This window comes from Spodoptera frugiperda, chromosome 26 (assembly GCF_023101765.2).
Source record: "Spodoptera frugiperda isolate SF20-4 chromosome 26, AGI-APGP_CSIRO_Sfru_2.0, whole genome shotgun sequence".
NCBI lineage: Eukaryota > Metazoa > Arthropoda > Insecta > Lepidoptera > Noctuidae > Spodoptera > Spodoptera frugiperda.
This window is the reverse complement of record NC_064237.1, coordinates 1,087,907-1,100,607: the sequence shown is the minus strand read 5'-3', so window position 1 is coordinate 1,100,607 and position 12,701 is coordinate 1,087,907. Positions and strand designations below refer to the sequence as shown.

The 12,701-nt window shown below is 36.7% G+C and overlaps 1 protein-coding gene across 3 annotated transcripts; it reads left to right on the top strand.

The window, feature by feature from the left end:
• The first annotated feature begins 1,585 nt into the window (after positions 1 to 1,585).
• Positions 1,586 to 12,699, top strand: LOC118264690 (senecionine N-oxygenase). Of its 3 annotated transcripts, none has more exons than XM_035577286.2 (8): positions 1,586 to 1,750; positions 6,865 to 7,062; positions 7,964 to 8,102; positions 8,352 to 8,535; positions 8,629 to 8,904; positions 9,124 to 9,287; positions 9,525 to 9,668; positions 12,289 to 12,699. In XM_035577286.2, the coding sequence occupies exons 2-8, from the start codon at positions 6,866 to 6,868 to the stop codon at positions 12,478 to 12,480; spliced, it is 1,296 nt and encodes a 431-aa protein (XP_035433179.1). In that variant the 5' UTR covers positions 1,586 to 1,750; position 6,865; the 3' UTR covers positions 12,481 to 12,699. The 3 variants fall into 3 exon arrangements, with proteins under 3 accessions (XP_035433179.1, XP_050560868.1, XP_050560867.1); XM_050704911.1 differs by lacking the exon at positions 12,289 to 12,699 and adding an exon at positions 10,003 to 10,428; XM_050704910.1 differs by lacking the exon at positions 1,586 to 1,750 and adding an exon at positions 6,178 to 6,198.
• Positions 12,700 to 12,701: the final 2 nt, after the last annotated feature.

Sequence of the window (12,701 nt, the reverse complement as noted above, 5' to 3'; positions counted from 1 at the left end):
GTATGAATTTGCAAATCATATTTAGTCAAAAAATATGTAGGTAGGTATATCATCAAAAAGATCGTGTAAATAATATCATCATATAAAATTAAGCAATAACCTACTAACCGATTTTTCGATAAACATATTATATCGAAACTTATCAAAACATTTTGTGTTGTTTTAACCACATTGTTAAAAAAATCTACTAGGAGTGCAGAAACTACCTGGATAGCTATGCATAAAAAATATGGCAGCAGCAGCCCCTTTCTTGTCTATTTCTCCTGCAAGGCATTTTATATGTTGCATCAGTCGCCTGCGCCGCCGGGCGTTACCCATTAGCTTGCTTCTAATCAAATTTCTACGATGTCGACAAATCCACACTCTACTATTTACATTTCGATACGGTTTCATATAGTAAATAAACAGTTAATTTCATCAGATTAAAACATTCCATATGAAATTAGATATTTTGAATACCTAATTTGTTTCGTACTGATTGAATTTAAAACTATTACCTATACATGTGAACTGATTGATTGATTGAATTTTCGAATTATTTTTCTAATATATTGTAAAACTGTATCTATATCATGTAAACCCCAATTAATGAAAAACAATACTTAACATACGTGTATCTACTGAACATTTAAAAAAATATATAATTGAAGAAGGTTGCCTTTCATATTATGTATTTACATAGCATTAAACTTATTTGAAATTAAAACCTCCCCACTAGGTGCAACTCGAGAAAATCGTAACCATTGTAGAACAAACCTAGATGAAACTAGAAAGAGAAAGCTATATTGTTTATATTGCTATCCCGTTCTCACCGGAAGGTGTCTAATGCAAGGTACATGGCTAGTTTCGTCAGACGGTATAGTCAACTAGCCAGCCCAAGTAGAGCCCTTGGAACTCCCTTTTTCAAGCTAAGTTTGTAAGAACAGGTTATTAATATAAGAGGTCACGTTAGACTAGCTACCAGGCGAGCAGCAATATGTTAATGTAGGACAGCCTGATCTGAAGATTGCCAATAACTACGGGTATTAAGACCCTTTACGAAATTTTCTGATGATTGATTATACGTTATTAATGCATAGATACTGAGGTAGGTATTACCTAAGTATCCTAAAAGATAACATAGGTAATTATAATTTAATCTTCTTGGTAAATTAGGTACCTATCTAGGTTAATACTAAGTACCTACGTTACTCAAAATTAGAGTTTGACGTCACGACTGAAAGAAATTGATACCAATTTCTTTATCTCAATAGCTTTAGTAAAAGCGTTAATTAATTTTTCCTTTTAAGAACATCGTGCCAGCAGTTGTGCGTCACAACAAAATATGTACTGAAATAAACTAAAAAAATATATATTTAATTTTGCTATTCGACCGAAATAGTAAGTACATACTTTCGTATGTATACCTATTTCCATATTAGACCAGTACCTAAGTAATATTTTCCTGTCTTAATAATTTTTACAATTTATATTTCTTATTTTTTTAATAATAAATGTTTTACTAAGAAGAACAAACAACTTTTCTCAAATGTTCTATGATAGAAGCGATCTATAGACGTTTTGACGCGGCATGCGTGTGCGCTGCCGGCAAATAAAACCGCATCGCGCATGCGTCTACCGCATTTGGTTACCAAACGTCGCCCAGTGCAGTCGTGAAATACACGCGTCGCAGTTATTTTGAGTTACACACAGTTCAGTGCATAATTATTTTATTTTTTAATTCGTTAGTGTTAATTTTATAGTGAAAAAGGTAGGTGTATTTGTTATTTAATTTTTTTCCATTTATTTTATTTAAATAATTAATTTCTCATAAATCCATTGCGCATTTAATTCCTGGCCTACCAAATTGCATACAATATACAAAAATTATTTATAAATATTTTTTTAAATTAAATTTTGTACATAAATTAATAATAACAATTAAGCTTCACAAAAATATTAAATCAACGTTTCTTACAATTTCTCATAAAAGCCAAAAGCTGCTAGTTTTTGTTAAATAACTTCCAATTGTACTGACTTCAGCTCACCCCATCTTGCTAAATAAGCGTGATATTATGTCGGCTGTAATGATCAATAGCAGCCTAGTAGGTGATACAAGGTCGTTTGACCCGGCGACCATAACGCGGGAAAGTCGGACATGTTGCGGATACTCTCTTATCGATAACACGTGTGATTAAAGGGACTAAGGTAGATACTTCGCGTTTCGAGCCCACCTCAATAAGCCATCAAACCACGACAGATGGGTCCCAGTAGGGCTGATGCCGAATCCTAGCTGCGGATTACCTAGCGGGTTAGGCTCCGGCTCGAAAAAAGTAAGAACAGAGCGGTTTTTAGTCAGTAAGAGTCTGACACCTCTCATCTTACCTAAGGCGGAAGAAGTCATAGGTTGATTTTCTCTCATTAAAAAAATGTTTGACACTGTATGTAAATTGTAATAATGCTTATCAAATTAAAAATGGGTGAAGTCGGTTCAAAAAAACAAATACTATCAACTCTCTCTTTTGTCTCGTTGATCCAGTGGTCGTAAGCAAGTACCGAGCTGTCTCAGGTTCTATTACCGACGCGCACCGTTTACCGAGTGTTCAATTGTGTTAATCCGTTTCTACGGAAAAGGAGTGTTAGGAATTCACCCTCCATACTCATACTCATCTCTATGAAAGGAATGTACTCTCGTATGTCATGCAGAACTGGTACATATCCTACTTTTTGGTAGGCTACCTAAATCTATCTTAGTGACTATCGGTTTATGTAAAACAAGCTTCGCCCGAGTTCTTAGGTTAAAAGTTACCCCTTTTCTTATTCCAGACTATTATAATCTATATCTATACCAAAACATCCCAATCCGACCAATAGTTTTATCGAGAAGAGTTACAAACATAGATACTTCATATATCCATAATACCTACATCCTCACAAACCTTCGTATTTATAATATTAGTAGAATTTATGTTAAAAATTTAACTTAAAGAATGTTTATTTAATAATTATTTAACCACGATCATTGACCCTGTTTCTTCGATTACCAATAAATTGTACCTAAATTAGAACCAGACGCAATGTGCGTCAGTTTCAGCAGATAATTGTTTTAATTAAGTATTATCAATGCTAAACCAATTTGTTCTCGGGAAAGAAAAAGAAAATTTAAATTCTTAGTAGTTATGTTACAGCCGCTTTCTTAATTACATAGATAATAAAATTATCTATTTTCAAAAACGGAATGGTATTATCCAAAAAAACCTTGCCCCACTCTCGAATTTTCTCCTGAGTCGTAGGTGCGTTTAATAAACATACAATTTCACATACACGTGACACCCAGACCCGAAACAACAATTTGTGGATCACAGAAAGAGTGTTGCTGTGGATACGTTTGGCTTCCACCAATCATATTCATTGGTACACGTAGCTTATTTGAATCTAAGTTATGTTTTTTATATGGAAAGTTGCGTGCTATGGATACATACATTGCATACTCGAGCTGCCTCGCACAGCTACATAGCGTAGTGGAAACGGTCACATAGTTTCACAGCTTAACTATTACATCTTCGTAGCATAGCTACATAGCACATCTCTTGTGAAAAAGCATTCTTAAAAGGATAAGAAAGTCGTACTTGTAACTTGTATTAATAATTGACGAGCTTTAGGAATATCCCACCAAATGATTTACTTATTATTTAATACCTCAACTACTGAATACAGAAGTGTACTTTATCTAACACATTTCATCTTTATCAGAGTCCCAGTAAATATTAATTGGGTGCATAACATTCACATGTAGAGAAAGAGGTCATTACAATATCTATGTTGCATAATGTGATAGTGCAGCATGTGACCAGGACTACATAACTCTGAAGATTATAATTGAAATGTTAAATGATATCGTGCGTGACCCATTCTAAATTAAAAGCTGTCTGGTAGAAAAATAGAGTCCGATTGAAATAAATTAAATAATTACGTTTAAATGATAACTCACCAACCCAAATAATAAACGTACTTCCTTGTTTATTACACCTGGATTCTTAGATCAACTACCTAGTTCTTATATTTAATCGAAGTCTAGATTAGATTTACAATACAAACCTTTACTTCTGTGGCGACACATTGACAAGTAACTAGTGATAGATGACAGAAGTCGCACATAGACTATCGACGAGCAAATCAACGGATGACGTCACAAATATCCTGCATCGCACATATGGAGTTTACATGCGAAATAACACGGATAGAAAATCCCAACGAACAACAGTTGGGCAGAAAGCCCGCCAGGCATGATCACCTCGCCTGGTCGGAGGATCCTCCTTTGCTTAGGGAACTTTACTCTCTGTTCCCTAAAGTGGTGACCCCGACGTGATTGAAAGCAACCTTCACGGAGCAGATCAGCACCGTCATCCAAATTGCCATCTCCCTCACCCATCACTTCTCCGCTGAGCGGTAATCAAGTCGCAGCCAACCAGCATCCTCGGCCTCATCAGGGACCACCACACGCTACATCGAAGATATGCAGCCTGGTTCTTCCCTACGGCCTCAACAGCGTCTAGGCACAGCACTCTCTGCACACGGTCTGAGGACGTCTTCCTCCCGTCAACGCAGACGCCAGCCACTACGCACCTACCCTCGCAGCATCAATTCCCCGACTCACCGTGGGACACTGCGAGCTTCACTACTCCGACTCACTGGAGTATCACCCTGCACCGCTCACCCGACTCACTGGGCATTCAGCGGCACAGTTCCGACTCACTGGAACTAGGGACATTCTACACTGGCTCTGGCACCGCTCATCTCAAGCATCGACAGCCGTATCAACAGGATCGACCTCCGGTCTTGGGGGGGAGTGATGTGGCGACACATTGACAAGTAACTAGTGACAGATGACAGAAGTCGCACATAGACTATCGACGAGCAAATCAACGGATGACGTCACAAATATCCTGCATCGCACATATGGAGTTTACATGCGAAATAACACGGATAGAAAATCCCAACGAACAACAGTTGGGCAGAAAGCCCGCCAGGCATGATCACCTCGCCTGGTCGGAGGATCCTCCTTTGCTTAGGGAACTTTACTCTCTGTTCCCTAAACTTCTAAAGAGATTTTTCCAAAAATGACAGCCTAATTAAGTAAGCGTCCTTCCATCAAATAGTTGAATAGTGCCTAAACTTAAACGTATAATATCTCTATAACATTAAACTATTCATTGAATCGAAGTACCTACCTCATGATAGATAATACGGCGATTGCTCACCGGTCATTGACCCGCCACACGATCCCAGCTTACCGCGTGAACGGCAACTGACTTTTAGCCTCTAGGTCCTAGATAATACTTGCGAAATATACGGGTACCAGAGAAACTTGATTAATTTTGTAGACGTAAGAACCAACCAATCAATTCAATATACACCTATATGTGAATACAAGTTAAATATAATATGAAGCCTGTCCAATATCCAATAGCCCAGTGGTACCCAACCGGTGGTCCGTGGACCAATTAGTAGTCCGCAGAAGACAAAAAATGGTTCACGAAATGGAAAAAATATACAAGGCTACACAGAGGAAAGGAGCAACTGATTTCAATAATCAGATTTTGTAAACGAATTATAAAATCTGAATGTAACCCACATGAAAAAAGTAATAACAATAATCAAATGGTCCCTTACCTAACAACAATTATATAAAAGAAGTCTTTGACCAGGAAAATGTTGGGATCCCCTGCAATAGCCAGATAGGTAGATACTTTGATAGGAATGAAAGGACACACGTGGAGAATAGAAGAGGAAACCTTGTACTTATACCGTAGTACCGACACCTAGTAGTTTGGGATAAGAGCAGGAGGAGAAGATAATGTTAATAACAAATAGGTACCAAGGCTGCATAAACTTAAGACAGTTATGAGTAAACAGATGCAAGTCAATCCAGTTCAAATCGCTCCTTATCTAAACTACAGACAGTTTAAACATCAGTCCTAACATTGAACTTGCATTACTACTGCAACTAATTGCAAGTTTGTTGTATTAATTGCCTATACATTTGACGTTATCTCATATTTCATCAGGCTGGCAGCGATCCAGATCTAATAGGGATCGATGCCAAGATATCGATTCGATATCGGAAATCGAATAAATAATCGGTAGAGTACTAAACTTTTGTCAAGTTGAAGGTTGTTTTAATAGTGTTCATATAGGGATCAGTGAGAGTTTATGTAGGTAGGTCATTTACTTATTCATGATAATTGTAAAGTACCTATACATTGTGATATAAGTGGCTAGTAGGTATGTACCTATATCAATTAATTCAGTGACGTGATCAATGCATTCTATGGAATATTATGGTCTTATAATGTTTACTCTATCTTTCCATAGTAAACAACGTGTTGTGTCAGCAAAGCGATTATTTTGCACTTGGTACTCGGACCTTACAATATTAATTACTTCCTGCGCTCCTTTTTACGAAATGCATTAATGCAGTTTCTTCAACATCGGAAGCTGTTTGTTCCATTTATTACAATACCAATGTCAGCCAATACGAATAAAAAGGTAGAATATAGGTACTTAATATTGATTCCGATTATTCCGAATGATCACCTAAAATTCAGTAAGCGAATATTTTTGTAATCGTAATACAAATATCTGCATAGTATATAAACTTTGTAGTTGGCAACAAGAACCACATAAAATTTATTGAAAATCTAAACTGGCAGATAGATCCGATGATATTATTCAGGAAAGAAAAATTAATAATTAATTAATTGTGTTAGTTAAGTAACTATTAATTACTTTCACTCACAATAAAACGGAAGATAGTAAGTTCCCTACCAGGCATTCATAAGCCCTAAGGAGTTTATCACCTAACTTTCTTTTGCTTTGTTTCAGAATGGTTCGTGTATGCGTTATTGGAGCTGGTGCAGCGGGTTTGTGCGCTGCTCGCCACCTCCTAGTAGAGCCATGTGTCAGCCAGCTGGATATCCTGGAGCAAGCCCCTCAGCTCGGCGGTACCTGGGTCTACACTGAGAATGTGGGATACGATGACTTTGGCCTTCCAATTCACACCAGCATGTACAAAAGTTTAAGGTAAAGACCATTATACCGAAGATATCTTTCATTGAAGCGATTGCCTACAAGATAATATAATAATTTATAGGAAAACAGTGTTATGTATGTTTATTTGTTTTTATCAGTATTTATTTATTTATCCTTCTTCAAAACTGCCATAGCAACATTAGCTTACGACACGTCCATATCGAGGGTCGTAGGCTATCAGGACAACATGAGTAACTGGAAGATATTTACGAGCCTTTTGTACATTCTAGAAATGAATGATTAGAAATATGATTAGGTTTACGTGTTCTATTTTCTATTATCATAGAGTTTGTTGATTTGTTGCTTTTCTTATATCATCATCGCAGTAAATACATGCTAGTTTTCTTTGGAAATAGCACTGTCTAAAATGCATATTTACCACATTATGTATTTCTTAGTATTTGGCTAAAGTTGAATAGTTGAGGAGATTGTTTTGTTATGTAGTACCTGCGATTTGCGAATGTTATGATATCGTGTTCACCTCCAACATAACACAAGTTAATGTTTACTTCAACACGTCCGTTAATACTATTCTAGACTAAAACATACCTTTCCGTAAATATTCGCACTTATCAAAACTGACAATTCCACGTGGTTCAAGGTAAAGATGTCTAGCGCTGTTTGTGTCATAATAATAAACTTTTAATTGAAGAATGAGACGAAGATAATATGATATTACACAAACAACCAGGGGTCAATAGAAGTGAAGAAATAATGTGAGAATATTGTTATTGTAAACAGTTCGATAAATAAAAGCAATTTATTGATCCGCTGTGTACCTGAATTCTTATCTCCTTGATGACCATGAAACCCTAGTACTTACTACTACTACTACCACTACTACTGGTGTTAAATCGCAAAGAAGTAAGTAATCTTTTTATTTCTCTTTCAGGACAAACCTTCCTAAAGAAATTATGGGTTTCCCGGACTTCCCAGTTCCGGAAAGCGACAAGTCTTACCTGCCCGCTAAGGACATGCTGGCATTCCTCAAATTATACGCCGACAAACATGGTGTCACGGAGAAAATCAAGGTTATCATTACGCATTTTTTTTAAATCGCATAGAACTGACGTCTTCTTTATTGTTGTTCTCGTAATGATCACTACACCGTAATAAAAAGGCAATAGTAATTTTTGTTCTTACATTAGTTTCATCAACAATAATAAGTTAATCGTATTTCTGTCCACTAAATCAACAAAATACATTCATATCAAACCAGGTAGATAGACTGCACTATTATTCAAGAAAATGATTTTCAACTACTCGGTTTTCCATTACAGTTCCGTCACCACGTGCAACTAGTAATACCAAAACAAACTCCTTCAGGAGAGCTGTGGGATGTCACTTACAAGAACTTGACCAATGGAGCCATCGAGACCAAGGAGTACGACTACATCTTCGTCTGCAATGGACATTATAATACGCCATTTATACCGCAAATACCAGGACTTAAGGAATTTAAAGGTATGGCATTGTGAAAAGGCTAAGAGAAAGGAGATAAAAGTTCTTAAAGTAATAAATCTGTCGCATCTGTTAATAATAAAATTATTTCCTCAGGTGACGTAATGCACAGCCACGACTATCGAGTGCCAGAAGTGTTTGCTGGCAAACGGGTCCTAACCATCGGCGCTGGTCCATCAGGCATGGACATCGCCCTAGAATTAACGGATGTATCGAAGAAAGTAATCCTGAGTCACCACTTGAAGGAACAACCTCGCACTGAGTTTCCTGATAATTTGCAACAGAAACCTGATGTGGAACGCCTTGAAGGGAATAAGGTGTACTTCCTCGATGGCAGCGAAGATGAAGTTGATGTCGTTTTCTTGTGTACCGGTATGTAGTTTATGGCTATAAAGATATTATAATAGGATTGGAGGTTTCCTAAATAAAAAGCCGTTTGTTATTAAAATGTTTATTCGTCAGATAGAAACACACGCGAAAATGTAACCGATAAATCATTAGGTCCAAAATTTGCCTGCTTGTAGATAAAAAATGATGTCAAAAAAGTCGTTTCTAGGAAGCTAAATGATATGAAATTGCTTTATTTTCAAGGGTACATGTACAACTTCCCGTTCCTGCACAAATCCTGCGACATCGTGGTGGAGGAGAACTGCGTGGAGCCCCTGTACAAGCACGTGGTCAACATGAAACACCCCAGCATGTGCTTCATCGGAGTGCCCTACTACGTGTGCGCCTTCTCCATGTTCGATCTACAGGTAAATTACTACTTCAACATCTTCATATATCCTAAACTCCTGGTGTTTGGTCTATTGTCCCGTCAGTGTTGTATATAGACTGTTTCATGAATTGGAACCTTGCTTGTGTGAAATGCCTTCTATAGCATTTGAAGGATGATTGGTATCGACCACGAGGACAGTCATGTCTGCCAGTTTATATGAGAGCATCAATATAATAAAACTCCCAGCTACATTAACTAATGTAATTTTCCCCAGGTCCGGTACTACGTCCGCTCAATGAATGGCACCTTCAGTCTACCTACTCCTGAGCAGATGGCCGAGCACTGGGAGGAGGAGAAACGCGACCGGGCCGCGAGGGGCTTCACTAGACGACAGGCGCATATGATGGGACCTGATCAGGTAATCACACAAAATCATTTACTTATCTACATGAATTTATTGATAAAGCCAGGAGAGTTTGGAGAACCAGGGTATTAAAAATATACCTACGTAATAAAAAATTATACGATTATCTACATGATGATAGCACGGTTTATTGGGATTACTTACACCAGGTGTACCAGGGTACCAGGAGTTAGTAAGAGTCAAATGCTAACGAAAGACGTAAGTTGGTAGGATGGTTTTTATTTCTTTAAAATACAATAGGCAATTATCGTAGTATTTATAATATAAGAGGCATTAGCGAAGGTCCATTATTCAATTGTATTATCGTGTATGACCTGGTTACATCTAGGCCGACTACTACGTGTCGTTGGCAGAGGAGTCCGGCACGGTCCCTCTGCCGCCAGTCTTCACGAAGGTACACAATGACAGCAGCCAGAAATTCCTCGATAACCTCACCAACTATAGGAACGATGTGTACTGCATCTTGGATGACGATCACTTCATTTGTTATTGACAACACTTTTTATATAAACCATATTTTATTTTATAATCGCTTCTTTTAGTAGGGAGGTACAATATTATAAACTGCTTTAACTTTATCTTTAAATATAATGTAATTTAGTTTACATATTTTAGTCAATCGTTCTAAGTCTCCGTTTATTCTAAACTTTATATACTCACTTAGCTATAACTTTACATAGGCATACTTAATTCTTAAAATATAATCGAGATTATCTACAAAATATGAGATTCAATGCAATAAATGTTTACAGGATGTTTTTGTTTCTTTTTAATGTTTAAAAGGTTGACAATACATGTGACCTATCGCCTGTTATACATAATTTGGAACTGAAAAGCCTAGATAGGTATATACTTACCAATTGATAAAATTCTGTTAGATTTAAAACAACATCCATATAGTTTACTTATTGTATATTAAAAATATCAATCCCCTTTTGAGATGTCGTGTAGAAAAGTCCACATAGGTACCTTTTCTTAATATAGGGGGAAACCTTCAAAAGGCGCCTAGCTTTTTGGGGATGAGGACTAGGGAGTGTGGGATTTTTACCTCACTTAAACCACCCCGGTGGCCACGTCATCAACTGTAAGGGGCACCAAGCCCTCTTTGTAGACCTTCACATAGGTATCGAGTATTTCTTATTTTTCAGTCTCTATCCTAGTGAATCATAGCATATTATCTACAGAACGTGATCTTGCGTTTCATTGCTATTCGAAAATCTACAGCTAAAATAACTTCCTAATACATTATTTAATTTATGTAGGAAAGCCATTTTCATCTAAATTGTCATTCTTTGTATCTTGTGTTAATTAGGAACAAATTTTTATTTTCTTTACTTACCTACGTCCAGCGTTAGGACAATCCTTCGTGTATTGATATTTAGTTTCGAAGTTTCTGATAGAACTCCTACGCAATCTGGAAGCCTAGTACTTGCAATCTAAACTTGTAATGTAATACGACATTGCTCATTGTACATACACAAAGAAGAAATAATATAATTTATGTGCGTCTGTAGCTAGTACTTCTTAGCTTTTTTATGTATATTGTCCATTGAAATATTAGGTAATTCTCCTACCAAAATAATGTCCTTGCTTTTTTTAGTTGCACTTTTTTACTTACTTTACTGCCTTCCGTACCTACGTTCCGGTAACTGATTGACCTACCTTCTTTGAGCTAGACTGTAGCGAGGCCAGAATAATATAGACACAATGTATTGCCTATTTATTAAGCATGAACACTATTTAATCCATCATCCGGTTTAATCCATCGTGCCTATTATGGATAATCCATCTTACCTATGTCTGTATTCTTTTCGTATCTGTTCGTTAATTTACAGGTTTCAAATTAGAAACAGAGAATAATGGTCCAATCGTGTCTAGTTCTTAACCATGAGTACCTACTAAGTAAATAAGCAAACTGTTATATACTTTACAAATATCATAACACTATCATTTTTAATTTAACATTTAGATTCTAATTATGGAATTACCACGACTTAAATTAATTAACTACTAACTCACCTAATTAATACGAAAGGGATTGTACGTCATTCCAATAAAAAAACAAAAGAAATAATATTTTATTTTTCATAAACACTGCAATCACTTATATACAAATACCAGGAGTTCATAAACCGCAAGCGATTGTAGAATGTCGAACTCGGATCCAATGAACTAAATAACTGTAGTCCGCGCGGCACGTCTTGATACAATCGTTGCCTGTTTGGCACTACCGACTGACTGGCTTGCATTCACTTCAAAGTTTGACCGGTATACAGTTGCACTTTAGTTCAGCCTAGTTGGAGGTTATCGAATGTTTGCCTTGGCTCGACCGTTTACTGTTTTTATTTATCGTTACGTCTTCCTCACTGCAATCAAAACAAGGATGAATGTTTAACTTACCAACTTTAGCCATTATTTCCTGAATAACCAATGTTTGTTGTTGTATAGGTATTTGCTGTTGCTTTGTATTTCTTTGACTCTTTTAGGAGTACGAATATTTGTGATATCACAACACTAGTCTTTCTTCTCTAACTTAATTTCGCAGCCTGACCTTGATTCAATATGTAGTTCAGTCTTTACTTTCTAATGACCTAATTCGTAATTATTGTTACAGGAGAAATATTACGCATCATTAGCTGATGAAGCGAAAACGAAGACTCTGCCTTCGGTGGTGACGAAGATTCGTGATGAGAGCATGATCAGGTTCTTCCACAACCTGAAGAATTACAGGCAAGACAAGTACAAGATCATCGACGACGGCACTTACGAGATTATAAGTAATGGGAAACGAGAAGTTATTTGTTGAGCCTAAAACGAGAACTAAAAATAGACATTAGATTATAAGATTATGTGTTAAGATACAGATTGCTCAATATGTACTTATTTGCTCCGAGACCCGTCTAAAGCTACCAGTACCTACCTGTGCCAGGCTGCTTTACTTAATTTATTTTAATAAAATTCAAAGACAAACATGTATTACCAGCTGTTGTACGTTTATGAAATAAAGTATAGTTCGTTTTAAGTATG